Source organism: Cetorhinus maximus, chromosome 21 (genome assembly GCF_964194155.1).
Source record: "Cetorhinus maximus chromosome 21, sCetMax3.hap1.1, whole genome shotgun sequence".
Taxonomy (NCBI): domain Eukaryota; kingdom Metazoa; phylum Chordata; class Chondrichthyes; order Lamniformes; family Cetorhinidae; genus Cetorhinus; species Cetorhinus maximus.
Window position 1 is genome coordinate 7552021 of NC_135899.1, and position 27421 is coordinate 7579441.

General features: G+C 43.5%; 1 protein-coding gene across 1 annotated transcript in view; it reads right to left on the reverse strand.

Moving 5' to 3' along the window:
• Nucleotides 1–5921: 5921 nt before the first annotated feature.
• Nucleotides 5922–27421, reverse strand: part of LOC144695640 (proline-rich transmembrane protein 1-like) — a 75863-nt gene continuing 54363 nt past the window's right edge. The window contains exons 2-4 of the mRNA XM_078566555.1: nucleotides 10878–11170; nucleotides 8990–9169; nucleotides 5922–6399 (exon numbers count right to left, since the gene is read on the reverse strand). Of these exons, the coding sequence (XP_078422681.1) occupies nucleotides 6223–6399; nucleotides 8990–9169; nucleotides 10878–11170 (650 nt within the window). The 3' untranslated portion in view covers nucleotides 5922–6222. The remainder of the gene's footprint in view (nucleotides 6400–8989; nucleotides 9170–10877; nucleotides 11171–27421) is intronic.

Genomic DNA, 27421 nt, shown 5'->3' on the forward strand with positions numbered 1-27421 from the left:
CTGAAGTTAAATTCCTGTCTGAATCCTTTCAAACTGCCTGATGTTAGCATTAGCACCTTTTTCGTGTACTCCACTCTTAGAAATAAATCTAGTCCCTCAGCTTTAAACGGGTTTGCTGGGCAAAAGTATTAATTATACACAAACCAAGGTGAGTTTGGAATGGATCTCAGACACAGATCAGCCATGACCTACTTGAATGGTGAAACAACCTCGAGGGGCTAAATGGTTCCTTTTGGTTAGCTTCACTCTTTGTTGATCCTAAACCTCATTCTTCAAAGCCATGCAACCCTAAGAGGCTAATTGAATGGAAGTTACACCAACAACCATGATTCTGGTTTAGTGTATGATAGTATAAGGAAGTAGAAGATGTTTATGTTACCGAACTGGTAATCCAGGAGCCTGGACTGATAATCCAGAGAATGTTTTCAAATTCCACCTATGGCAGTTTGAGAATTTTAATTCACTTTTTAAAAAATCTGGTAAACAAAACTGTGAAGCTGCCAGATTTCTGTAGAAATCCAATTGGTTCATGAATGTCCTTCAGGGGAGGAAATCTGCTGTCCTCACCCAGTCTGGCCTATATGTGACTGCAAATTCACAGTAATGTGGTTGACTCTGAACTGCCCTCTGAAATGACCGAGGAAATTACTCTCAATTTCTGGAAATACATATCAGTACCTCCTCTGGGCAACTAGGGGTTGGACAATAAATGCTGGCCTGGCCAGCGACCTTCACAACCCAAGAACAAAGGTATGTGAAGTCCCATAATTTAAGAGAAATGAAAAATTTTCAACTGGTTGTATTTATTTCACCGAGAGAAACACTTTGAAAGTAGTCATTTATTGCAAAGTTGCAAAAAATATTCCCTCCCCCTCGCCGGTATTTTTGATGTCACCTCTTTTGCCTACCAAAAGGAGAGAGAATTTGTTGATTACAAGCCGATAATTTGTGGTGACCTGTGACCTTTAACTCCTTGAGTAACTTGCAATGGAGAGATCGCTATCTGTTACTGTAATGCAACATTATATGGCCCACTGTCAGAGAACAAACAAGTCCAATTATCTCCATTGTATAGGAGACTGGCATTTCCTGTTTAGCATTTCCATCAACAGGGAAGTTTGGCGTTCAACGGGTTAAGGAGGGTTTGGCAGCTGACCTTGGCCATTTGGCTTGTTGTGCCAAGCCACCCCCATCCTGCCCCCTCAGCGGATGTCAAAAATCTGTGCCCACATGCCCACTCACTCGGGATTAGAGCGCCTGAAAGGCACTGTGCCAGCTGGGCATGCTTGGTCACTTAAAGAGACAACAAATAATAACATAGTAATAATAGAATGCCAAGAAATAAATACAGACAGATACCATCACTAGAAGCTCAGTTGAAGGGGCAAGGTAAAAAGCAGGGCTAAATAATTGATCAGTTCAGCCCTTTCTCCGGTCGATTCATCCACCTAGACATTGTCTTCTAACTGACTGGCCCATTCACATGTTCAAATACTCATCTGATGATTAAACGTACACCCCACATGGTAATACTGAGCCTTGGGACCAGGGAAATCTTAGTTTCAATCTCCAATCTGTGCTAACTTAGCTGATTGCACTTGGAGGTGTATGCATAAGAACATAAGCCCTACTCCTTCAGGAACCATGCCCTAAGAGGGCATTAGTGACCAGGGACTTCCATTGGATTGGTCTATGACCACACCTGGCAAAGTACTGTAGCTTGCCATTGTCTTCTGCAGTATGGCTGACTAGGAAACTCTCACCATCTGGACTATTGGAAGGATTTACAGGCTGATAATTAACTTGCTTGGCCCCATCATGAACATGGACATCAAGTCCTGACGTGGGGCTTGAACCTGGAGCTTTTGGTCCACAGGTGGGAACACTACTTCTGCACCACAGGACTTCTTATGAATATGTGTAGCATCATTAAATCATACAGTACAGCACAAAAGGAGGCCATTCGATGCATTGCATCTGCATCTGCTGAGTTAAAGAGAAATCCAGTCTGTCACACTCTCCCGCTTTTTCCCCACACACCTGTGATGGTTTCAAGTATTTATCCAATTCCCTTGTGAAAGCTACCATTGAATTTGTATTCACCGCCCTCCAGCTAATGGGAAACAGCTTCAGAGGAGCAGGAGTGGGCCATAAAGAGCCAGTCTGCTCCGTCATTTAATATGGATTTGGCTGATCTACCTCAACTCCAGCTTCTCAGATTCAACCCACCCAAGTTCGGATGGGCGAAAATTAGACAAGGCACACGGACCATGTATGAATGTCACATGTACACTCCCTCCTTCACCCCCATCTTTTTATTTCTGACACTATCAAAGGGCGCCTGTGTAATCATACTAGAAGGTGAGTCATTCAACAGCTCAGTGAGAAAATGAAGCAAACTAGGGAACAAATAATTCTTGTCTTCCAGGGATGGGCTGGTGAGCTGTAATTTCTCACCCCACACTGTAATGTAGGGTATCCAAGACTGTCCAGGAGTCTCCAGGAATTAAAAGTTCATCTGCTGGTCTCTGCTTCAAGCAAAAACCCCAGGAGGAAAACATTCAGGAATTGCGTTGTGTATGTTTTCGTTTCCATTTTGTTTGAACAATTTTGTTCATTAGATTATGAAGGTACTGTAGATGGTGGGTGGGTGGGAGAAAAGCGGCTGTTTGATTGGGTGGGGTAATTGGAGGTGGGTGATGAAACCTTCAGGAATATGTCCTACTAGAGGTTGGCAACCCTACTTTAATGAAAACACAGCACAGTGATGTAGAGCAAGAAGGTCTCCGTGGAGATACTTGATGTTGAGTATTACGGATTAAGGCTTTCTTTCTTCAACATCTCTGGTGACCCTGAAACATACTAGGCATGTGCCCTCTGGTGGATTTATTGCTGTGTAGATTGGTGCCCTGGCTGACCCTCTGTGACTGCTTGCCATCATGGATACCCATCAAGGGCTGGGCCACAGGCCTCGATGTAAAAATGAAGCCTTACTGAGAAATGAGCATAGGCCCCGGAGTTTCCAGAAGAGCCTGCACCAAAAACAATGGGGCAAATTGCAATGTAATGCCAAATTTCAGCCCAAAGGGTTGAAGAAATTCAGGCCTAAATGACTAATGTCTGTTTTTGTGCTGCACTCAAATTTCCTAGGCCTTATTCCACAAACGTTCCCCGCCTCTCATCACATAGCCCAGCCCCCATGCCAAAGGCCAGACAGCACGAGTTTCCTGCATTAACATCTGCTCTGAGTGGGGACCAAAGCCATGCATCTGATGTTTTTGAAGTAAATTTGCGAAGTGACTTATTTCTGCTCACTGAGACCGATGTTGTATTTCAGGATACTGCTGTAGCTGAATGCATTTGTATGACATCAAAGTGAGTCACGTTCAAAACTGAAAAGCTTCCATGACTGCAGTTTTAAATGTTTGCCTAATGGGCACAAACGATGGTTTGATGGCTTCAAACTTTTAATGTTCATACCCAAGAGAAGGAATTTGGCTTAAGTTTCCTCGGGTCACAATTATTTACACTGATTTCTGCCTGTTTTATGTAGGGTTGCCAACTGTGATTAATTGTATTCCTGGAGGTTTGATCACATGACTTGCCCCCACGCTCCAGCCATTAGTCGGCCAACACATCAATCCTAGTGACACACTGCATTCCTACACCAACTGGAAAACAAAGACTCATTACCCAATTCGATGATGCTTGATTGCCAGCCAAACAGCCTTCCCCCCCCCTCCCCCCTATTTTCAATATTTTTGCATCTGGTAAAGAGAAACGTTCAAAGAAAATGACAACAAAAAATCTGGAGACCCCAGGCCCATTCTAGAGGGCTGGCACAACCTTAGTCAATACGTCAGATTTTTATGTTCCTACGTCTCCTAATAAGATTGAAAACTCTTGATGTAAATTGTTGATGGTAGGATTGAAATAAATTTTGGCACAGCTTGCTGGTTACACCGATCAAGGTAATTCAAGGCTTTGTTTTCTCCCACAGCGGTTGGAGGGCGGGGTGGGGGTGGGGGGGGGGGGGTGGGGGAGTTCAGCTTCTGCAGATACCCGCACAGCTTTTGTTCTGAGCTATTCATGAATTATTACAAAGTGCAACACTACCACCTGCTGTTGGGAGGGGAAACAGTTCTACACCTACACAATAACTTTTTTTTTGCTTTTGGCAAATAATTAAACTATTAACCTCAACATCCTATCCGCTTAATGGGGCATGAAAAATGGAGGGTTGGTCGCATTTTTTAAGAAAATTTGGAATAAGGCAGTATTATGTTTCCAATCTGCATCAAAGCACATTATGGGGTCAGAGATAGTTGGGGCAATTTTAACTTTGGGTGATAGTTTCAAAGGGCAAACATGGGGTTGAACCCACTATCTTCAATAGAAAGGGAAATCAGGGAGAAGAGATAATGGGCGACCAATCCAATATCATCTGTTTTACACTATCAACCAAAGTTAAAACGAGGGTACAAAAGCACAAACGTGACATGTTAATCCTACAGAGGTAGAACATCAAAACATAAGAAACAGGAGCTGGAGTAGCCCATATGGTCCCTCAAGCCATCAAGAAGATCATGGCTGACATTCAACCTCAATTTCACTTTCTCACCTGTTCCCCCCGCCCCCCCCAATATCCCTTAAAGTCCAAAATTCTATCAGTCTCAGTCTTGAATACACTCAACAACTGGACATCCACGATTCTCTGGGGAAGACATTTCCAAAGATTCACAGCCCTCGTGAAGAAATTTCTCCGCATTTCAGTCTGAAATGGCTGCCCCCTTAATCTTAGACTGTGACCCCTTGTTCAAAATTATCCAGCCAAATTGAAGCAGCCTTGCAGCACCTCAGCATCTTCACGCACCAGAGCTTAAAGATGGATTTTAATTATAGAGAGGCAGGGCTTGAAATTTATGAAAATATAACAGTTCAGCCAATCAAAGGTAGCGTAGCCTATGCGTTGGCAATGGAATGCTCAGAAAGTTGCCATTGGAAATTTAAAAATTGGTGCCCTAAATAAGGAAAGCTTTCTTTAAAAAACACATTCAACTGCAAATGCCTCTAATAACTTAGCTGTAGCTTTCACATTCTAAATTTCTGCTTGGTTAAGTTACTAAGACAGGTATGGTCTGTAACAGCCTCTGGGGTCTCTCTGTGTCACTAACACTGGCTATAGGTAAGATCTAATTAACCAACCGCCCAAAATCACCTTTCCAACTTAACAGATCCATGTGCAAAGAGATTGTCTGCTTCATCAGTCATGCTGGCTGTCTGGCTGGTCTCCATTTGGATGGTTTACTGAGAGATAGGGTGATCTAACCCACTAGTCTGGGTGGAAATCCCATGCGCCAAAGATATTCTCAAGTCTGCCAGTTATTCAAGAAATGTCTGATTGTATTTTTTTAATGAAAGCTTCCCTTGCTCAGAATTTCCATTTCCTACATGGTAGCAGTGACGACACTTTAAAAGGTATTTCAAGGGTGTAAAGCGCTTTGGGACATCCTGAAGTCATGGGAAGCACAGAATAAATACAAGCTCTTTCTTGTACAAAGTCTGGCTAGTGTCAATTCTCTCATAAGAGGATAAGGCGTGGATGCTGATCCCGGGCTAAAATTTGAATGAATTGTGTCCCCCTTATTTTGCTATACATTTATGGTGTGGCAGCCATTAATTGAGGTTTTAGTGAGATTTTATCGACCAAATTAAAATCGAAAGCCTCAATGCCAGCCCCTTTCTCAGACCCATCTTACCTGATTGGTGACTTGCCAAGAGGTGGCAAAACTCCATGCGCACATTCCCACATCCCTGGTCTCCCTCCCCCACAGTGAAAGCATCTATGCAGGTTACTGACCGAGCCAGTAGTTTTGTACGAACAGTGTCTGTCTGTATTTAAACGAAACACATTTAATCAATTGCACAAAACATTCTCAGTCCCTTTATCAAAGCAGAAAACCAATGGAGGTAAATACAAGGCTACTATTTTGGCAAAAAATGATTAAGTGTTCACTGCGTCGAGTGGTTTAGGGTAGAGGCGTAATGTCTGCAAACTAGGAGTGTAATTTGATCTGGAGACGCTGGGGGTGGGTGTGGGAGAGCGGGCAGGGTGGGGAGGATTGGGTTGTGATGCTTTGTCGAGGAGTTCCTGCATGGTAACACCCTGAAGTGTCGAGAAGGCCTCCGGCCTCCTGAGCCGCCGTGCCTGTCCGTGGCCAGTTAAGGATCCCACTCGTCGTCGTGGTGCTGGGCCGCTATAACGATCACCACTGTCAGGATGGCACAGAGTACCATGGAGGCGATCCCCACGGCAAGGCTGATGAAAGAGAAATTCCGGGCTTCACGGGAGGCGATCTCCGCCGACACCATGTCCCCACGCGCGATGGCAGCCCGTACCTGTTTCATGGAGAAAGGATGTTAGCCATGCTGCTACATACTGAAATCTAGCCACTAAAAGATAAATTCAGTAGGCATGGGGTGGAGGGAGAACACACTCACTAGGGTTGCCAACTTGGAATAGAAATATTCCTGGAGGATTCATTGCCAGGCCTTCCACCTCCCACTGCCTCCTGTCATTGGTCTCACCTTCCCAATTGGAAAGCGAATAGACTTTTTATGACTTAACTGGATGATTTGTGACCACCTCTGATATGTTCATAACTAATAAAGAGAAGTGTTCAAAGAAAATGATAAACAAAATCCACAATTCTCTTTTAATTTCCCCGCAATGATTTTTCTCCCTGGGTTTTGATCGCATCAGTGTCCTGGAAATTATCTGCAATTCTTGGAGAGTCTAGGTTAGCCCTAACAGCCTGGCAACACCCTAGTACTCACGTTAGGAGCAATGTTTCCTAATAGTTTCTGCCCTCAGAGCTTCTGGTGCAGGCTGGGAAATTTCTCACCTCAGAATTTCCCAATTGGGTTTCCCAGCACTGAGGCGGAAAATCCCAATCCACGTGGAGTGAGGGAAAGTGATGGAGTCCAAAACCAGGGGTTGTGAATATAACGAGGTTACTGATAAATCCAAGAGGGAATTCAGGGGACAGCTCTTTACTCAGAGAGTGGTGAGAGTATGGAACTTGACCACAGGGACTGGCTGAGGTGAATAACCTGAAGTATCGAGATAGGGGAAACAAGATAAACAAATGAGAGACAGAAGGGAATAGATGGATATGTTCATAAGGTGAGATAGAGTACAGTGGGTGGTAGCTCATGCAGAGCTTAGACCTATTGGGTTAAACGGCCTGATACTACTGTAAATTCTAACTAATTTATATATTAAGTGGCCAACATTTCTCAGCCTGGGCCACTCCATCACATGTCTCATTTCTCATGACATTTTACTGATCGTCATCCCTTATTTGAGAGATGGCCGCTGTCCAGGAAATTAGATATTTCCCCAATTTCCACCCCCCCGCCCGCCAAGTGAATGCACAAAGTAGATTTGAGGGTGTTGAATTGGTGAACTTCCAATTTGGATTCGATTTTGGATTTAGATCAGAGAGCGGGGAAGTTGATCAGGCTGTGAAAAAAAAATCTCCATTTGGGACCTAAGGTTTGATCAAATAGTGGCAATGCGATAAGCCTAAACCAACGCAAATCAATTAGTTAGACCTCAATTAGAATAAAGTCCAGTTCTGGTCACTATGGTACAAATAGGATCTTGCAGCTATTAAGAGAGAAACCAGAATGACTGCGAGGATGAAGGGATTGGATAATGAGGTTTATGGGCATGCTCACACTGGAAAAGAGATGGTTGCTAGGTGATGTGATTGCTGTTTTTAGGAGTCGGGTTGATGTTAAACCACGGGAAGCTCTTTTGCCTTGTCTGAAACAGTCAAACCCAAGAACATGACCTGCACTCAGAAGGATATAAATTCTAATCTAATCTGTAGAAACAGTATTTGAACAAGTGAGTGAGTGACCAATCTATGGAACAGGCCCCTAGGGAGATAATGGAAGCTGTTAATATTGATTAGTTCAAATGCAAATTAACTAGATTTCTTTCAAGAAATAACATTTGGTGATACAGTATTAAGCACTCTATGCCCATTTAAAGCCATAAACATTTTACAAAATGAGAAAAAGGACCCACAGAAACACAGACAAAAATAGCTGTTAAAGTTAATTAGAATATCAAAGGTACCTTTTAATACAGTCTCTAAGTGATTTAAGTGGCCGTGACCCCAATCACTCCTGCTCCACTCCAGATCTTAACACCGCCTTGGTTAAAGCTATAAAATTCTGTCCACAGACGAGTTTTACCTTTCAGCTGTGTAACTCACAGCCACTGTCCAGATAGTGAGAAAACAAAAAACAGAATTACCTGGAAAAACTCAGCAGGTCTGGCAGCATCGGTGGAGAAGAAAAGAGTCGACGTTTCGAGTCCACATGACCCTTCAACAGAACTGAAGTATAGTTAGGAGAGGGGTGAAATATAAGCTGGTTTAAGGTGGGGGGGCGGGGGGAGAGAAGTTGAGGGTGGGGTGGTTGTAGGGACAAGCAAGCTGTGATAGGAGCAGATAATCAAAAGATGTCACAGACAAAAGGATCAAAGAGGTGTTGAAGGTGGTGATATTATCTAAGAAAAGTGCGTGTGCATGTGAATGTGCATGTGTGTGTTTGTGTGTGTGTGGATACGGAGAAAAGTGTATGTGGGATATATACTCAAATCATCTGGCTGATGAAGGAGGCTGAAGATTGTCTACCAAGCCTCTGTGAATGGTAGTCTGTATCCTGCCTCTAGGAATAGGTAAAATTCAATCTTTAAGATGCCGAACAGCTTCTTCCACATTGCAAGCTAAAAGGAAGAGGCTGCCTGCTGCTCGTTTTGTTGGGGAACCTGATTAGGACAATAAAAACAAGACGCCTAAGTGTGATAAAGTCAATCTAAAATCAGACGGTAGTCTGTGTTTCCTGTGTACATTTACGGGACACCTGCTAACAGGCTACATAGGGCAGGAAGCAAGGCAGCACCAACACTCACCTGTACCGCCTTGAATATGGCAAAAATCCCAGTTGGCCAGAAACAGCACACTGTAGTCAACACTGCAATTGGTAGGTAATCGTGAGGGGGTCGTGGAGGGTTCATCATTGCGATGGATGCTGGCATCTGCTGCCCACCTGATGTGATCCCATTGTTTCCTGGGAGATACAGCCCCATATTCTGCGTAGAAGAGAAGCACAGTTTCTGATTGTTGACAGCACTCGAAACAGTCAGTCCTGGAGTTAGAGGAGCAGCTAAGGAAGTCCTAAAATTCCTGACCTTTATCCCATTGAGTCATCGGTGATTTAAATCAGTGTAAGGACAGGAGGAAGGAAATCCCCGACCTCCTTTCCCACTGAGTAATTAGTGATTCGAATCACTGTACAGACAGAAGCCCTGATGTTCCTTAGGCTGCAATACTGGCCATAATGTTCAGATTGTACCCTTCAGTTCCTTCCAGAGCTGGCCCACCCAGACTTGACAGGGGAGGGCATCCAATTGGCACAGACAATAGCACACATTCGGCACCGTGGCTACATCTCTGGTGTCTGCTCCCCCTCCCCCAACGTGGTTGGGAAATTCACCACCTATCAGCAAGGTTCCCCAGGTTTCCCTGCTTCCCATCCACAACCAGCCTTGCCCCCACCACTACCACCTTACCACCAAACAATCCAGCTTTGGGCAATAAAAGCTGGCCCTGCCAGTGACGCCCACATCCCCAGAATGAATAAATAAGGAATGTGTGAGGTAAGTAATCTTGCTCTTTCCTGCCCCACCTTTGTTGTGACTGATACTGGCCAGGGTATTCTAATTAGAGTCTGTGAAATTTAAATCACTAACAAACTACGATTTCAGCAATATATCCCACAATCTCTTTGTCTAGATATGCCTATTGCCCACACCTTTCCCTGTGCAAAATTAATTGCATATTTATTCTTATCTTTACTTGACCTACGGGAAACACTGCACACCAACCAGTGTTAAATTTCATGTTACTACCCAATTGGCATTTCCCGCTTTACTGTGCCATCTGAAGGCCCTCGATTTAATACTCACTGTTAGGGCTAATTATCCAGAATGGAATTTTGGGCATACACATCTCCCAGTTTCATCATTAATATTTTAAGTGGTCAAAAGAATCATACACAATCACACGTACTTCTAATACCTACCTTCAGTGAGGAGGAAGAGAGAGAGAGAGGGGGAGGGAGACAGAAAGAAGGAAGTGAGAGAGGGAGGAAGGTGGGAAGAAGGAAGAGAGGGATGGAGGGAGGAAGGCAGAAGGATGAGGGGCAGGGAGGAGCAGAGGAAAGAGAGGGAGGGAGAAACGGATGAAGGAAGGGAGGGAGGCAGGAAGGAAGGGGCAAAGGAAGGATGGCAGGAAGGAAGAAAGGAGGTAGGGAGGAAGGAAGGAATTCCTATAATGTCTTTCACAAACTTAGGACATCACAAAATATTGTCCAACCAATGAAGTAATTTTGAAGTGTAGTAACTGTTGTCACGTAGGAATTGCGGCCTCCAATTTATGCACAGCAAGATCCCACAAGCAACACTGTGATAATGGGTGGTACCCTACCTGGGTCGTGGGAATCCATAAGCTCACCCAGCCTGTCAGACTAACCCCGATTGTCTGGCATAATCATGGCTACGGTCCTAGAAGGAATGTTGACATCATGTCTATCAGACTATTACTCAGCCTCTGAATCCTTTCGCTACTTTGCAAGGGAAGACATGAAGTCAGCACTAATCTCATTGATCCTGCACCGGCAGCAGGTGGGGTCTGTCTCACCACAACAACCACCCCACCCTCCCGCCCCCACCTCCCCGCCGCCGACATCCCCCTCCCCGCCACCCCCTGTATTAACTTTTATACAGGAGTCTTACTCACATTTGCCATTGGATAAACTGGCACGTAGGCAGCACAGGGCTGGTACTGCATGGGGTAGCCTTGGTACCCGTACCCTGCTGACCCCATTGGCCCCGCTGGGTGATTTGTGGGTATGGCATACCCTTGCGATGATCCATTGAACTGCGTCTCCTGGACGAAGCCATCTGTGGCCAGTGTCATCGTGGAAGGGTGCATTGGAATAGAGTAGGCTGGTGATGTGCCGTTAGCTGAGGCCTCCTGCACTGGGTAAGGTGGAGGTGACATGGGCACTTGGTGCCCTCCATCCTGTAAGGCTTTAGGAGAGAACAAAGTTAGAATTGATAGCCCGGGTCCAGAGGAACTCTGCAGTTCATCAACATCTCTTCAATATTGTGAGATTTAACACAATTAAAAACAATTGCTTTCTTTGTTCATAATTCTTTCCTTTCTCCTCTTTCTCATGCGTCTCGTGGTGACTCATGCTGTCTCTAAGTGTGTGGACCAGTCGCCCTCTCTCACTTTGTTCATCTCCTGTGTTAATCTATAGACTAGCAGGAAGACAGTGGCATAGTGGTAATGTCAGTGGACTAGTCATCCAGAAGCTGAGGACAGGGGCTCAAATGACAGCTGGTGGAATTTGAAGTCAATTGATAAATATGGAATTGCAAAGCTAGTCTCAGTGATGGTGACCATGAAACCATTGTTGATTAGCATAAAAACCCATCAGGTTCATTTATGCCCTTTAGTCAGCTCTGACCTACTTGTGACTCCAGATCCACAGCAATGTGGTTAAATCTTAATTGCCCTCTGAAATGGCCTAGCAAGCCACTCAGTTAAATGGCAATTAGGGATGGGCAACAAATGCTGGTCTTGCCAGCGAGACCCACATCCCATGAAAGAATAAATTTTTTAAAAAGGCCAGGGGTGTCCACAGCATTTCTCAGCAGTCAGCAACAGATGGTGTTGACTGGGACAAGTTACTAATACTGATAGAATGGGAAACTGGATTAACATCAGTACAGATATAGCCAGTGTTGGAGGTTGCTGACTGGGAGGTGTTCTTGACCCTGACAGTGTGAGAGCGTGCCAGGTTAACAGGGTTATAGAGACATTCAAGAACTAAAGATACCATCAGGGAGCAGTCATTGAGAAAGGTAACTTGTATTTATGGCCTTTCATGACCTCAAGACTTCCCAAAGTGTTTTACAGCTAATTAATTACTTTTGGGAATATAGTTACTCTTGTAAAAGCCAATGTGCACACAGCAAGATCCCATGAGCATATATCTGGGTTAGTGATGCTGGTTGAGGAATAAATATTAGTGACTACACTTCATTAGCTGGAGGGCACTTCAGGACATCCTGAAATGATGAAAGGAGCTGTCTAAATATGAAGTGTTTCTTTTCCATAAGCACACAAGACAAGAAAAGACTGTTCAGATTTTCCTCAATACAGAATGAACAATTTGCTCAATCACAAGAGCACAAAAAATCAGAGCACAATCCATACAGCCCCTCGGGCCTGCTCCAACATTCAATACAATCGTGGCTGACCTTCCACCTCAGTTCCACTTGCCCACCTTATCCCTAATATCCCTTGATTGGCTTCATGGGATCTGTCTGGGCTTTTCCCTCTCTTGGAGAGAAATTCTGCCAACGCTTTCTCTGCCTAGCAAACATATATCAAGCAAAGCTCCAGAATGGTGCTATGTACACATCTGGGAGCATTTCCAGATCTCTTCAGTTCAGCTTCTTCCCCAGGTCTAATGATGTAGAAGGCCCAAAAAAAAACCTAAGCAGGTTAAAGTGTAGAAAATGTGATGTATTTTCTTTCAATTAACTCCCTGTCACTTTACCAGGAGTCTGGTGTCCTTTGACCTTTGTGTTTCATGAACTATTTATGAGTAGAAGAAAATAAAGACTTGCATCTCTATAGTATCTTACACAATGAGACATCCCAAAGCACTTTTACAATATTTTCCCCCTTCTTTTTACTCTTTCATGAGATGTGGGCATCTGTTGCACTAAGCCATTTCAGAGAATAGTTAAGAGCTAACCACATTGCTTTGGGGCTGGAGTCAAGTGTAGGCCAGACCAGGTAAGGACAGCAGATTTCCTTCCCTGAAGGATATTAGTGAACCAGATGGGTTTTTACAACAATCAATGATAGTTTCAAGGTAGCTTTTAATTCCAGATTCATTAATTGAATTCAAAGTCCACCAGCTGCTGTAGTGGGATTAGAACCCATATTGCCCCAGAGCAGTGGCCAGGTGCAAATTAGCCCCTGAATTGCTACACCACTGACACTACCACTACAGCACCATCCTTCCCTTGAAAATGTGGGGAAGTTGGTGTAAATAATGAAGTACATCTGAAGTCCCGTCACTTCTTATGTAAGAAATGCAGCAGTTAAATTGAGCATAGTATGCTCCCACAAATGTCAATATTCTGTTTTTATTGATGTTGGCTGAGAGATAAATATTGACCAGGATATCTGGGAGAACTTAAACTTTTATTCAAATAGTGGCTGTGGGATCTTTAACATCCACCTGACAGGATTTAGTGTCTCATAAGTGACAGCACCTCTAACAATCCAGCTCTCCCTCCGTACTGCACTGGGCATGTCAGACTGGATTATGTGCTTCAATTCCCTGGACTGGGCATTGAATCCAGGTGTGCTAGTCACTGAGTCGCTGCTAATAGCTGTAAGCCCTAAAGCTAATAAGTCACTGCAGTTTGTCATTGGCAAAGCATTTCCCTACTGTGATGAATTGGTGAGTCTTCAATAGCTGGTCTTCCAATTAGTCAATGAAAGCTCTTCTTAAACAAAACTTTTGCTTCTCCCTTCAAAATAGATGGTGGGAGCCGAAAAAGAAAGGAAAGGATGTGTGTTTATACAGCACCTCATCATTCAGCACCGAACAGGCCCAAAGGGGTTTGAATCCAATGAATTACCTGTTGAAGTGCACTCATTGCTGTTATGTGGGTAAACACAGCAGTCAATCTGTGCACAGTAATAAACAATGGCAGCAAATGAGATGAATGGAAGTCAGGACAATTCTCTGCTATAAGGTCCTCAACATTAACCCCAAACCACTAAAGAATCAGATATGGCCACTGCTCATCATCTCATCAAAATGAAAAATGAAAATCCATTCTCGGGAAGTGAACATCACTGTCAGGCCAGCATTTAATACCCAACCCCAGTTGCCCAGAGAAGATGGAGGTGGGGCTGACTTCTTGGGCTGAAGCCGTCCATGGAATGAAGTTTCTTCTTAATCTTTGTGATAGTTTGATACAACAGATAAGAGATAATCACGTGAGCCTGAAATGGAGCCTAGGTAAAGTCTGTAGATTTCTTTCCCTAATGAGCAACAAACTAACAATGCCATTGTCATTTATGTTTTACTGGCAGCAGCTTCTTCAAATTGAAGTCAAATTTTCAAACTGCCCATGGTGGGATTTGATCCTGTATCAGTCTAAATATGTTGCTGGTGAAGATCTTAAAATCACAACCTACTGACATCCAACAGGGCCAACCATTGATCCAGGCTAATGCAGAAGGGGAATTAAGGAAAAGGCTATTTACCAGAGTATAAGGACTTAACACAAAATCACAGAATCTTAACAGTGCAGACGAAGGCCCATCAAGTCTGCATTGGCTTTCTGAAAGAGCATGCTACCTAGTGCCACTCCCCTGCCTTATAACCATTCACATTCTTTATTTTCAGATAGCAATCCAATTCCTTTTCGAATGCCTCGATTAAACCTGCCTCCACCATCCTCTCAGGAAATTCATTCCAGACTCCAACCACCCTCTGGATGAAAACATTTTTCCTCACATCACTTTTATTTCTTTTGCCAATTATTTTGAATTTGTGTCCTCAAGTTCTTCATGTCTCTTGAGTGGGAACATTTTCTCACTATCTACCTTGTCCATACCCCTCGGGATTTTGAATACTTCTAACAAGTCTCTTCTCAGCTTTCTTTTCTCCAAGGGAAACAGTCCCAACTTCTCCAATATATCCTCATAGGTACAGTTCTTCATCCCTGGAATCATTCTTGTGAATCTCCTCTGCACTCTCTCAAATGCCTTCACATTCTTCCTCAAGTATGGTGCCCAGAACATCTCCAGGCGAAGCCTAACTAGTGTCTTATACAAGTTCAACATGACCTCCTTACTCTTGAACCCAATGCCCCTATTAATAAAGTCTAAGATATTATATGCATTATTAACTGCTCTCTCAGCATGCCCTGCCATCTTCAATTACTTATGTACATATACACCAAGGTCCCTCTGTTCCTGCACCTCCTTTAAAGTTCCTCCCTTTACTTTACACTCTCACCATATTCTTCCTGCCAAAATGAATCACCTCACACTTCTCTGTATTGAACTTCATCTGCCACTTGTCTGCCCAATCCACCAACATATCTATGTCCTTTTGAAGTTAAAGACTATCCTCATCACGGCTAACAAGGCTTCCAATCTTCGTACCATCTGCAAATTTTGAAATCATGCCCTGAACATCAGAGCCTAGGTCACTAATATACATCAGGAAGAGCAAGGGTCCGAACACTGAACCCTGGGGAACTCTGCTACAAACCTTCCTCCAATCTGAAAAACACCCATTAACCACTAATCTTTGTTTCCTGTCACTCAGCCAATTTCTTATCCAAGTGCCTAGTCTCCCTTTTATTCCACAAGCTAGAATTTTGCTCACAAGTCTTTTGTATGGCACTGTGCCAAATGCCTTTTGAAAATTCATATACACATCAACAGCATTGCCCTTATCAACCTTCTCTCTCAAAAAACTCCAAGAAGTTAGTTAAACATGATTTTCCCTCATTGACTCCATGCTGGCTTTCCTTAATTATCCTGCACTTGCCTGTGACTATTGATTTTGTCGTGAACTATAGTTTCCAGAAGTTTTCCTACCACTGAAGTCAAAGTGACTGGTCTGTAGTTGCTGGCTTCCATCCCTTTGTGAACAAAGATGCAATATTCGCAATCCTCCAGTCCTCTGGCACCACCCGTGTTGAAGGAAGACTGGAAGATTATCACTAGTGTCTCTGCAATTTCCACTTTCACTATCCTCAACACCCTTGTATGTATCTTCTCCAGTCCTGATACCTTATCAATTTTAAGTAAAGATAGCTTTTCTAAAACCTCCTCCATCTCAATTGTAAATTCTTCTAGTATACCAGTTACCTCCTCTCTCACCTCGGCCTTGGTAGCATCTTCTTCCTTATATAGCCAGATGCAAGGTAGTCGTTTAATACCTCCACTATTTCCCCTGCCTCCACGCGCAAGTCCCCTTTTTTATCCCTAATTGGCCCTACTCTTTCTTTTACCACCCTTTTATTATTTATATGCTTATAGAAGACCCTTTTTAGTTCACTGCCAGTCTCCTTTCATGCTCTCCCCTTGTTTTTCTTAGTTCCTTCACTTCCCCTCTGGTCCTTCTGTATTCAACTTGATTCCCCATTGTATTTTCTACCTGACATCTGTCGTGTGTGCACTTCTTCCTTTTCATCTTCACCTCTATCTCTCTTGTCATGCAGGGCACTCTGAATTTATTTGTTCTGCCTTTCCCCTTCAAGTGAATATACCTTGATATTGCCTGCAATGCTTTTTCCTTTGTCATTGTTCAGCCACTGTCTTTTCTGCCAACATTTGATTACAACTCACATGACTCGTATGCATTCTCATTCCATTAAAGTTGACTTTCCCCCAATTAATTATCCCTGTTCTGGATTGTTCCTTGTCCTTTTCCAGGGCCAACCTAAACCTTATGATACACGGTCACTGTCCCCTAAATGCTCTCCCACTAATATTTGATCCACTTGGGCCAACGCATTCCCCAGAACTGGTTCCAACGGTGCCTTCCATCTCGTTGGACCGGAAACATACTGCTGTAGAAAATTATATTGAACATATTCCAGGAACACGTGTCCCTCTTGACCCTTTGCACTATTCCTATCCCAGTCTATATTTGGATAATTGAAGTCCCCCATTATAATGTTATGATATGGCAGAAGATAATTGCCAGGCTGACCAAATCCCAAAGGGAAACCTGGCCAAGCTATCACAGTGATTTTGCATCGAGAAGGTATGTACATTGAAGTCAGAAATAAAGGTTCCTCTACTACATTTGGAGATTTTAAAGATTAAACTAAAACATTTATTAACAAAAGAAAAGAAAACTTAAACACTCTAGGTTTCAGTTACACAGTTACATTTAGTCTTACAACACCTCCTGAAAGAGTTCTACTTAGCTAGACCCCCAAATAAACACCCTTTTCAGGCAACAGTCCAAGTAGATTCTTAATCTATAAAACATCCAGTAATATTACCACATGCACCTACTGTTGTTAAAAGGGAGTTATTTCACAGCTTCTCGCTCCGTCTCACTTGACACTGTAACTCCAAAGCTTTTAACAAAACCTTGTTTTAACAAGCACACACTTCTCTGGGGTGGCTGGAGGCTGTTTTTCCCAGATCTGTTTTACACAGTCCACCTTTCAAGATCTCCCATGGCCACTCCCCATACAACTTTCCACCTTTCCTTAAATATATTTTCCCCCTTTTGATGTGTAATTCCCATTGTTTCACCCTTTCTTTGGAAGTTACTTTTCCTGGAATATAAAAATCTTTCATGTTGTCCTTGTGGCCAGTACTTTCGGGAAAAACAAACTTAAGAACTTTGCCTCATCTATCTTGCCAGTTGTAAAACATCTTATAATGTCTCTTCGAAAATAAAGCAACCTCTCAACTTATCTACAAATGCAAATGTTAGCTCTAGCCTATTGTCTTACTTAGCTCATCCATTTCCATTAAAAAATGCCTGTTTTTACACCCAATCCCTTAGATGATTCAAACCTTGCAGCCTGGCTGTCTGCAGTTTAATTAAACTAGACACACAAACAAACATACATACTTACAGCCCCACAAGCCTGCTTTAAAGTATCCCACAGTAATATTAGGAAAAAAATGATGTTTCCTTTACAATAATTACTCTATATTTCTTGCACCTCTGTGTAATTTGTTTCTCTACATCCCTTCCACTAGTTGGTGGTCTATATACTACAGTAATCAATGTTATTATACCTTTTTCATTCCTTACCTCTAGCCAGAGAAATTCCATCCTTGACCCCTCTGGAACATCCTCTCTCTCCAGGACTGTAATACCACCTTTAATCAATACTGCCACTCACCACCACCTACCACCCACCATTTTCTTCTTTTCCTGACTCTCATAAATACCTTGTACCCACGAAACACAAAAATTAAATGTCCAGTCCCGCCTTTCTTTGAGCCAAATCTCAGTTATGGCAATAATATAACAATTCCATTTGCCAACCTATGCCTGTAGTTCACCACTCTTAATAACCACACTCCATGCATTCATGTACATGCACATTAACCTTGATTTATGCTTTTTTTTGCTTTCCCCCCTACTCTGACCCCATCTAATGACTTTACTATTGCCTACTCTATCAAACACTCCAAGCACTCTATTTACCTTGATATTTCTCTCTGGTATACCCTCCTTATCAATTAATACTTCTCTACTTCCCACTGCCAGTTTTTTCCTCTGCACTCTGAAATTCCCCTCAGGCTGCCAACCCCCTGCCAATCTAGTTTAAACCCTCACCAACAGCACTAGCAATCCGCCAGCAATCACTAGTGTGAGGACACTAGTCCCAGAACTGTTAAGGTGTAAACCGTCCTTCTTGTACAGGTCCCACCTGCCCCAGAACCAGTCCCAATACCTCAGAAATCTAAAGACCTCCATCCAAAGCCCTCCCTCCTCCTCCATTTCTCCAGCCATGCGTTGAACTGCTCAATCTTCCTATTCTTGTGCTCACTAGCACGTGGCACTAGAGTAATCCTGAGATTACTGCCTGCTTTTTAATTCCCTTCCTAACTCCCTAAAATCTGCTTTCAGGGCCTCATCCCTTTTCCTACCTAAGTCATCGATCCCAGTCTGGACTACGACCTCCGGCCATTCACCCTCCCCCAAAAGAATGTCCTGCAGCTCCTTGACCATATAAAGATCAGATATGTTATGACGGAATAAAAAAGATTTTAAATGGAATTAAGATACTAAAAAAAAATAAAATTAGAAATGAGAGCAGCAGGGAGATGGAGGACAGAAGGACGTTTAGAATTGTCAATCCCGATTTTGACCTGACACCCACTGGAAATGTGGCAGTTTCAGTTCAGACATCCAGTTCACACACTGCCTAATTTTGTCCCCTGTGACTTCAATGCAAGCATGAAAAATGGTGTGTGACGAAAAGTGGCCTCATTTCCTTTGAGCCGGTTAGGTTAAAACCGGGGCAAGATCTGTGTGTGTGTGTTTGCGCGTGTGTGCACGCGTGCGTATGTGTGTGTGCGTGTGTGTTTGTGCGTATGCGCACGCACGCGTGTGTGTGTGTTCGAGCGTGTGCACACGCGTGTGTGTGTGCATGCTTTTTTAAATTTGGAAGTTACACTGTGGCCTGAACTTTTGCAGGGACTGAAAGGGCCTCCAACTTATCTAACTTTACTCAGTTCTGCTGAAGGGTCATGAGGACTCGAAACATCAACTCTTTTCTTCTCCGCCGATGCTGCCAGACCTGCTGAGTTTTTCCAGGTAATTCTGTTTTTGTTTTGGATTTCCAGCATCTGCAGTAGTTTTTTGTTTTTAGCTAAAATGATGCCGGAACCGTCATTCCAGAAGTCCTATCCCAGAATCTAGCACCCACCATTTTTGCCGGGGGAGTTGTGGTGGGGGTGCAAGGAATGAGGGCAGGTTGCAGTTGCACAGCTGTGGTTCATGGAGGCTGTTGCACATTGAAAAGTGAAGCTGCATTCGAATAGATTACATTTTTGTTAGTGGCCTTTAGACCTTTGATGAAAAAGTCAAAAGCTGCCGAAGGTATTTGGAGAGGTAGAGTACCCTTTTCGATAGGTCCAAGGAGACCCTTGGAAGAGGTCCAGGTACTTTTTTGAGAGAGGGAAGGTGTCTTTTGGAAGGGGTAGGGCGCCCTTTGGGGTTGGTAAGCATATATAGGGATTAGCTTAAAAGTGGATAAGCTCTGAGGAACTGTCAAGCTTTCAAGGCATTTAAATTTTCTACCCTATAAATGTTCTAAAAATGGTTTGCAATTTTAAAAAAATCCATGTTTGCAATATCACTTTATTGACATAAGCCTGAGGACTATCATTATAGAATTTGTGTTGCATAACTGATTCCACAACCTATCATTATCAGAGTGGAATCCTCGTCAGTTCACCGTGTGATTGACAGTTCCAAGTGATTATAAAGCTTTTGATGTGGAGCCAAGAATGCATGTGCTTTGAGGAAGGATTAAGTACTTGAATGAAATGTTTGTTTTTATAAGGGTTAGATAGTTGAAGGAATTTAAATGTATTGAATGGGTTATTATGAATGAACTTATTCATTTTAATAAAGTCTACAATAGACACAAAAGTACTTTATTTTATTTCATCTCAGCATAGCTCCTGAGGTCTGCCCAAGGTGAATACTGGGTGAGTTGGCATGCAGGGTGTAGGGACAAAGGGTGGTGGATGAGGGGCATGTAATGGCATGAGTTGGTTTTAGTTGGCATAGGGGCTATAAAGGGCTATGGGGGTCGGTAGATGGGGCATAGGTTGGCACAGGGGGTATGAGGGGCCATGGGTGGTAGGTAGAGGGGAAAGGGTTGGCAGAGGGGGTATGAGAGGCCACATGGGTGGGAAGACATAATGTGGCATAAGTTGGCATGTATGGGGCACGAGGAGTGTGTGAGGTGGTGAGGGCTAGAGGGCTTTTTTTTGTTTTACTCTTTTCCTTAAAAGTCCCGAAGCGCCAAGGCGAGCCTTTCAAACAGCCTGCCTCTGCACACGGCCACCCTTGTAGCTGTCTTTGCACTGTTTCCTGGGTCAACGGGCCTGCCTCCTGCTGACAGCCGCCCTCCTGGGTCAAAAATTCGAACATCTGGGGCGCTTCTCTCTAGTTGCTTTTGTGGGGGCTGGGGAGTTTCCTGACTCTGCACTCCCAACCCAGGAGCGAAAACTCAGCCCTACGTTTTGACATAAGACTTTACCCCATAATGCTGGTGCCTTTTTTCGGTCCAATAGCACACAAGCTAAAAGCAAGCAACATTGCTGAGCCCAGAAAGAGATAGGTTTTTGCAGAATCCGTCAGCAAAAACTATGGGTAAGAAATATATTTTGATTGAGGGCAGGTTTGAGAGGGAGATTTTATGCAGTAAGGCTAAATTGTCAAAGACTGCCTGAAATGTAATTCTGCATACTTAGATGTTAACATTAATGGAATTATATTTTTGCTTCCCTGCACTCACCCAATGTTTTGACTGCTATTAGCTTAAATATCATCTGGTTAGGCAAGTTTCAGGAAATCACATGGCTTCATTCAGTGGAGGCTGATCTCCCATAGCTGGCCTAGATTGGATGTTACTAGCCACGGTGAAACACTCTGTGTTCTTCACTCTGTCCTACTTATCACTGAAGCTGATCCAAGACTGGCAAAGTGAAAGAAAACTGCTGTGATGGAAAGTAATAATACAAATTGTGCACTGCCAGTGGCAACAGTCATCTCAGAGCCAGGAGGTAATAACTCGTGTTTATACAATGCACAGTACTAGAGTGGCAGCTTTTATTTTTGTCTTAAGTCACTGGAGTGGGATTTGAGCCCACCATCATTAAACTCAAATACAACACTACTACCAACTGAGCCACAGCTAAAACAAGGTAAGTAAAATGCTAAGGAAAATAGGGCTGTCCTTCACCAGGTGGTTTAAGGGATGGACTATTCTTCTTTGCAACGAGGACTGATCATGGATGCAGCAGAAGTTGTTCCCTAGTTTTAAAGAGACGATTGATCCATTGAGTTTCTTTACTGATGTGCTTCACGCCAAAGAGCTTTTCTCGAGGCTCTATCGCACAGTCAGCAACTGGCATTCTCATTATTCACATATAGAGTTAGGAAACTGCAGGAGAGCAATTTACACACTGGCCAAATGGAAATGGTGCATGTAGAAAAGAGCAGGTAGGGATGGAGGAGATGGTGGTGTAGTGGTAATATCACATGACTGATAATGTAGAAGCTCAGACTGATGCCCTGGAGGCAGCGGTTGACATCTTACCACAGCAGTTGGAGGAATTTAAATTTAATTAACAAAAAACATTCAGAATTGAAAGCTAGTCAAAGCAACAGTGCCATGAAACCATCATTGATTGTCATAAAAACCCACCTGGTTCAAAGTCTGTTGGCCTTAAGTTGGCATTTGCAACCATCTTCAGTCAGAGTACCAAGCGGATGATACATATTGGCCTCCATCAAAGATAACAGTCTTCAGCCAATTTGATTCACTCCACATAATATCAAGAATGGCTGAAGATACTGCAAAGGCAAATAGCTCCTGACCTCATTACAGCCTTGGTCCAAACATGGACTAAAAAGGTGAGGTGAGAGTGCCTGCCCTTGACATCAAGGCAGCGTTTGACAGAGTGTGGCATCAAAGCCTGCCCACAATCTCCAAGGCACAAGTCAGGAGTCTGATGGAATACTCTCCACGTGCCTAGATGAGTGCGGCTCCAACACCACTCAATAAACTGGACACCATCCAGAACAAAGCAACCGACATGGTCAGCACCTCATCCACCAAAGTAAACATTCACTCCCTCCACCACTGACGCACGATGTATTGCAGCAACTGAACAAGCTTCCTTCAACAGCACCTTCGTCTATGACCTAGAAGGACAAGGGCAGCAGATGCATGGGAACACCACCCTGACTCACAATTGTATCACTATTCCTTCCCTGACACAGGATTAAAATCCAGGAATTGCCTCCTCAACAGCACTCTGAGTATACCTACACCAGATTTTTTATTCATTCACAGGGATGTGGGTGTGGGCTAGCATTTATTGCCCATCCCTAATTGCCCAGCAGGCAGTTAAGCGTCAGCCACATGCTGTGGGTAGACCAGGTAAGGATGGCAGATTTCTTTCCCTAAAGGAAGGAAGTGAACCAGATGGGTTTTTACATCAACGTGGTTATCATTAGACTTTTAATTCCAGATTTTTATTAAATTCAAATTCCATCTACCATAGTGGGATTTGAACCCAGGTCTCTCATAGCATTACCCTGGGTCTCTAGATTACAAGTCCAGTGACAATACTGCTATGTCATCACCTCCCCCAGATTGGCTGCAGTGGGTAAAGAAGGTGGATCACCACCACCTTCTCAAGGGCAATTAGGGATGGGCAATAAATGCTGGCCCAGCCAGCGAAACCCACCTCCCCTGAAAGAATAAAGAAAATACAGTCAAAGTCAGGCAGACAAACAAAGACAGACAGGCAGAGATTCAAATATATACATGGAAGATAGACAGATAGATACACCCTCCAAGGCATACACAGACTAAAACAAATAAACAGACAAATGGAGGTAGATGGACAGAAATATGTTTATACGAATGTACATTGTAGATAAACAGATACACACCTACACAGACATTTACAGATACATGGAGAGATGGTAAATGTGTCATAAAAAGAAAGAACTTACACACCAATGAATGATTTTTGCAAAGCATGGTCTTTATCAAAGACCTTACAGAAAGTTTCCAAAAAGATGAACAAAAATATAACAAAAAACGATGGAAATGCTCAACAGACCTGGCAGCAACTGTGGATCATCAGAAGAACAGAGAAAATGATGGAGGGGGGTGGGGGGAACAACAAATGAAAGTGCTACAAAATGGGGGCAAAGGTCACAATCTAAAATTGTTGAACTCAGCATTGAGTCCAGAAGGCAGTAGAATACCGAGACAAAGATGAGGCTCTGTTCCTTAAGATTGCATTGAGCTTCATTGGAACACCAGAGGAGGCTGGGGATGGAAAGGTCAGAGTGGGAGCAAAGTGGAGAATTAAACTGACAAATGGTAGGAAGCTCAGGGTTATGCTTGCAGACTGAATGAAGGTGTTTCACAAAGCGGTCCTAATGGTCTCCCCAGTGCAGAAGACACCACATCATGAACAGCGAATACAGTATGCCAAATTGAAAGAAGCATAGGAGATGTTCATTAGTTTCTGTAGTGGTGGTTGAGAGATGAATCTTAGTCAGGACACCAGGGAAGCTACTGCATTCACTGCTCCCAATGCAGTCTCCTCTACATTGGAGAGACCAAACGCAGAATGGGTGACCGCCTTGCGGAACACCTTCAGTCTGTCCGCAAGATGACCCAGACCTTCCTGTCGCTTGCCATTTCAACACCCCATCCTGCTCTCATGCCCACATGTCCGTCCTTGGCCTGCTGCAATGTTCCAGTGAAACCCAATGCAAACTGAAGGAACAGCATCTCATCTTCCGATTAGGCACTCTACAGCCTTCTGGACTTAACAGTGAGTTCAACAGCTTCAGATCATGAACCCTCTCCTCCAACCTCACCCCTTTTTGCGATATTCATTTTAATTTTTAAATTTTTTTTTATCCACTTATTTATTTTTTTTCATTGTTTTATCCCCACCTTTTATCCTATTTTCAATCTTTTTTCCCACCACCATCCCCTCCTCCCATCCCACCCCCACAAGGGCCATCTGTCACTTGTTCATGTTGTTCTTCCCAGAGTGCTTACCCTTGTCCTGCTATTACCACATTCTGCTTTCTGACCTTAATGCCACCATCAGCACCTCCTTTAGCCAGTACCACTATCATTGACACACCTTTGTCCTTTTGTTCTGGCAATCTCTCCTTTGCCCCCACCTAACACTGGCCTTCTATCCAGCTTCACTTGCTCCACCCCCTTTAGACAGTATACATTTAATCACATTTTTACTTCTTTAGCTCTGAAGAAGAGTTATACAGACTCAAAACATTAACTCTTGTTTTTTTTTTCTCTCCACAGATGCTGTTAGACCTGCTGAGTTTTTCCAGTATTTTCTGTTCTTGCACCAGGAAAGCACTCTGCTCTTTTTTGGAGGAGCTATCATCTCACCCAAAAGACACACAGTAGTGCACTGAAATGCCTATTTGTCTTATATCAGTGCGTACTGAAAAGTGTTTTGAACCCACAACTTTCTGGCTCAGATTTAATAGTACTACAAACTGAGCCAACCTTACCACACTTCCTAAAATTCCAAATCTAACTTCCTAATATTCCCACTCCATAATCTCATAATATCCCAGTTCTAACTTCCTAACATTTTCACTACACACTTCATCATACTATAGGCCCTAGGGGAGGTGATGGCATAGTAGTGTTGTCACTAGCCTACTAGCCCCCCAATCATTTGTGTAATGCTATGGGGACCTGGGTTCCAATCCCTCCAAATGCTAAAGCTTGTTTTCAATAAAAGTCTGATAATAGCCACACAGCCATTGCTGATTGTCATTAAAAACCCATCTGGTTCACTAATGTCCTTAAAGATAGAAATCTGTGATGTGATTCTTAAAATGCCCTCTGAACAAGTGCAATTAGGGATAAGCAACGAATGCTGGCCTAGCCAGTGATGCCCACATCCCATGAAACAAATTTTAAAATAACATTCCCACTACACACCTCATCATATTCTGGACCTAACTTCCTAATGTTCCTACTCCACACTTCATAACATTCCAGATCTAACTCCCTAATTAGGAAATCTGCATTTCCTAATATTTGCATTTCACTCTCCACTCTCTTCCCCAATGTGACACAGCAGTCCATTAAGCAGATCACCGCAGGGTGCCTTGTTATTGTCACTATAAATTTGCCACACATAAAAAGGCCTGACAATGCATTATCAACAGTCACAGATCACAACTCGTTCGAGTACAATCACAGTTCTTGGTTTTCCAGGAGTGGGACATGAACCCACAACCTTCTGATTCAAAGGTGAGGGTGCTATGGACTGAGCCACAAAAGGCCTGACAATGATTTAAAAGCAGGACTGTAAGAGGAATTTATGCCAATGTGACATCCTTCTCTATGGAGAGGCATTCAGGACAGGACAAACCACTTCAAAGTAAGTGGGTGTGAAATCAGTCAGTCTGTCTCTCTGCCCTGCTTGCTCGTGTGATTTTAATTACACCAGCCTTCCAGAGGAAGCTACAATCATTTGTAGCTGAGAGGTGTGAGAAAAAAATGATTGCAAGCTGCACAATGCAAGCATAAAAGATGTGCATGCTAAACAGTGACTGCTGGCACAAATTAACACACCATTGAAAGTGATTGGCTAAGGTACAAACTAGGGTCTATGAAAATGAAGTCGTGGTGGGCACCCATTGTATCTTCCATTTTTTTAAAAATTCTTTCATGGGACGTGGGCGTAGCTGGCTAGGTCAGCATTTGTTGCCCATCCCTAATTGCACTTGAGAAGGTGGTGGTGAGCTGCCTTCTTGAACCACTGCAATCCATGTTATGTAGGCACACTCACAGTGCCGGTAGGGAGGGAGTTCCAGGTTCTTGAACCAGTGGCAGTGAAGGAACAGCGATATATTTCCAAGTCAGGATGGTGATTGGCTTGGAGGGGAACTTCCAGGCGGTGGTGTTCCCATGAATCTGCAGCCCTTGTTCTTCGAGGTGGTAGAGGTTGCTGGTTTGGAAGGTGCTGTTGAGAGCACCATGGTGAGTTGATGTAGTACATTTTGCAGATAGTACACACCACTGCCACTATACTATTGCAGTGGAGGGAGTGAATGTTTAAGGTGGTGGATGGGGTGCCAACCAAGCAGACTGCTTTGGCCCGGATGACATCAAGCTTCTTGAGTGATTTTGGAGCTGCACTCATCTAGGCAAGCGGAGAGTATTCCATCACACTCCTGACTTGTGCCTTGTAGATGGTGGACAGATTTTGCGAGTCAGGGTGTGCGTTTCCAGCCACTGCCCTTGGCAGTATTTGTGTGGCTAGCCTAGCTCAATTTTTAGTCGATGTTAACCCCCAGGATGTTGATATTGGGGAATTCAGCGACGCTAATGCCATTGAATGTCAAGGGGTGATGTTTAGATTCTCTCTTTTTGGAAATGGTCATTGCCAAGCAATCATGTGGCACGAACGTTACTTTCCATTTATCAGCACAAGCCTAAAATTGTTCAGGTCTTGCTGCATATGGGCACGGACTGCTTCAGTATCTAAGGAGGCATGAATGATTTTGAACACAGTGCAATTATTACCAAACATCCCTACTCTGACCTTACGATGGAAGGAAAGTCACTGATGAAGCAGCTGAAGATGGTTTGGCCAAGGACACTACCCTGAGGAACTCCTGCAGTGATGTCCTGCAATGACCATCTCCCTTAAGGAAGTAAAAGCATTTTAAGACATGGACATTAACAGATCACTACTGATAACAATGTACTTTGTTAAAACAGGTTCGGTTTAAAATGGACAAATTGGCCCTGATGTTCAATGGGACCAACAGCGGTTTGTTATCGGAATCAGTGGGTAATTAGCGAAAGAAGCCACATAACCAGCTGTTTGTGTCATCTCTCCATGTTTTCTGCCAGCTGCCTGCGGACTTACAGGAACTGGCACTGTGGAATTTTGGGGTCATTACGCGTTGTTCTAAA